At 34.7% G+C, this 2366-nt stretch overlaps 1 protein-coding gene across 1 annotated transcript; it reads left to right on the top strand.

The window, feature by feature from the left end:
* Window positions 1–508, top strand: LOC121242309. The gene is made up of 2 exons (XM_041140192.1): window positions 1–255; window positions 344–508. The coding sequence occupies exons 1-2, from the start codon at window positions 88–90 to the stop codon at window positions 506–508; spliced, it is 333 nt and encodes a 110-aa protein (XP_040996126.1). The 5' UTR covers window positions 1–87.
* The last annotated feature ends 1858 nt before the right edge of the window (window positions 509–2366 follow it).

The raw sequence follows: 2366 nt of genomic DNA, 5'->3' as shown, positions 1-2366 counted from the left end.
TGAGCTAATATTTAAAGTTTTGCTAAGTTTTTGTAATTTGTAAAGTTTTGGTAATATGCGAAGTAATATTCAAAGTTTGTTGGGAACATGTTTGTGGAAGCCCGCTTCTTCATTAGGATGTCATCGTCAGCTTCTTCATGGACTTCGGCGAACAACCCAATGTGCACCTGTGGGAAGCCCGCAAAACTTAGAACATCGAATACGCTAAGAAATCCAGGCCGATCATTTTTTGGGTGTCCAAATTACAATACAGAGGTAATTTTTTTTTTTTTTTTTTTAACTTTGACGTGCATGTTGGTTTCTACAAAAGTTTAATATTTTACGTTTGTTTCTTTATAATCAGGGATTACCACACTGCAACTATTTCAAATGGGCAAATCGCAGTGAAGAAAAAGAAAAAGATCTTATGAAGATAGAACTTGAGTTGTTAAGGAATGAGGAAGAGCTTCGAAGAAGAGATGAAGAGATTGTGAAGTATAAGTTGGGAATCCACAACAGACCAACTTGATATTCAAAGGCAACAAGCAGAGATCCGACGTGAACGCACACTACTTAAAATCTCATGGATTATTTTTATATTAATTTCATTGTATTGCATCTGTAAACAATGAAACCATATTACTCGAGAGAAATTTGTATATACTTTTGTGGCTTTTGTTGTGTATAACCTTAAGCAACTAGTTGAGAAATTTAGTTGTAAATGATGCATGTGCATCAATAGTATTGTATGTAATTTCAATGTATGAAGCTTGAAATGTGATTTTTATGAGACAATTTATTATTTATACCTTGGTCATGAGTGTCATAAATTGATTATTCTAACATGGAAAATAATGATCCAGGCATTATTTGTCCTCATGAAAGTACTTTAAACAGTTAAACAGATCATGGCAAATTCTTGGAAAAAAGAAACCATCCACAAATTACATGAAAAATTCTACAAAACAGTAACATAACTTCAAGTCTTTGATTTTACTTTAACAAAATATAACTTCATTGGTGTCCCTGATTTCACTCAACAAAATATAATTTCATTATATACAAGATTCTATTGCATATACCAATAGCATACTCCCTACTTCACAAGTATGACTTAACACTTACAACTCAAAATCCCAACCTCCCATCATTATACCAACCGAGTCATAACATAAACAAGTCCCAACACATAATTAGAAAGAGATGAAAGTATTTCAACATCTTCATCCTTGCACATGTCCATGATCTTCAGTCCCATCTAGAGCTTCATATGTGCCATCCCCAAGTTGGGTTTCACCAAAGTCCAACACTTCGGTAGTGTTTTGAAGAGGCTAAAAATAGATATAAAAGTGTATGGGTTAGAATCATATTGTGAACTTCAAAAAAATAAAAAAAGGTTAGAATAAAAAAGTAAGACAATAGAATCATGAACTACCTCAAAGACAACACTCTCTTGTGTCCCAACATTTGTTTGTCCAAATAAATTTCTGCACGTGTCATCCCTGTCGATATCTCTTCCATGTGGCTACAGATTAATAAAAAACCAAATGAAGTCTAACAAACAAATATTGAAGAGATAAAAATATCAAATATTCATAATGGAATACTGAGTTCACCTGTTTATGTTTTCCCTTTTGAGTAGCCTTCTTGGTTGTGGGTTTGACTCTCTCAATCATTGATTTTTTCCTGAGGCATGGCGGTCTCCCTTTGCCTCTAACTACAAGGGGACTCAGGACTTTCTTTGAATTCCAAGCTGTAGGTGCATCGACAATTGTATATGCAACATGTTCCAAGGGTCGTTGGGGCGACTTCTTCGTGCGATAGACGATGTTCATTGCATGTAACTTATCTATCATATCATTAGCATGCTCATCACATGACGCTGCATTTGTGGCAACGTCATAGCATACCTTTAATATATTTTTTTTTATAAGTTCAGAAGAAAAAAAGAATGTCAAAATCCCACCACGTAACAAACCACGACCAACAAAATCAACGTGAATGTCACAAAGTGAAAAGAAGAAAATGACATACCTTCAATATACGTGAATACCTGCTCACTTCTGGCCTTGCATCAACTGAGTCATAAGTACTTCGTATAAAAGTGTATGTTCTTTTAATGTTCTTCCTCCATCGATCTAATATATACTTTTCTGGCACCTTTTTCACTTTGTTAACTCTCATAATGGCTAATGCATGTCTACACAATATCCCTCTCATTTTGAACAGTGCACATGAACACTTCACATCAACTTCAACCTCATTAAAATACACCGTTTGGGTCACCTCCTTGATGAAATCATCAACACAAACTTCATCTTCTACATGGTACGTTGCAATTACATCATCCTTTCGGTGTAGAGTTGGAAGAACACCAACCATTCCTA

Source organism: Juglans microcarpa x Juglans regia, chromosome 8D (genome assembly GCF_004785595.1).
Source record: "Juglans microcarpa x Juglans regia isolate MS1-56 chromosome 8D, Jm3101_v1.0, whole genome shotgun sequence".
Classification (NCBI taxonomy): Eukaryota; Viridiplantae; Streptophyta; class Magnoliopsida; order Fagales; family Juglandaceae; genus Juglans; species Juglans microcarpa x Juglans regia.
This window is presented reverse-complemented; position numbering and strand designations above follow the sequence as displayed.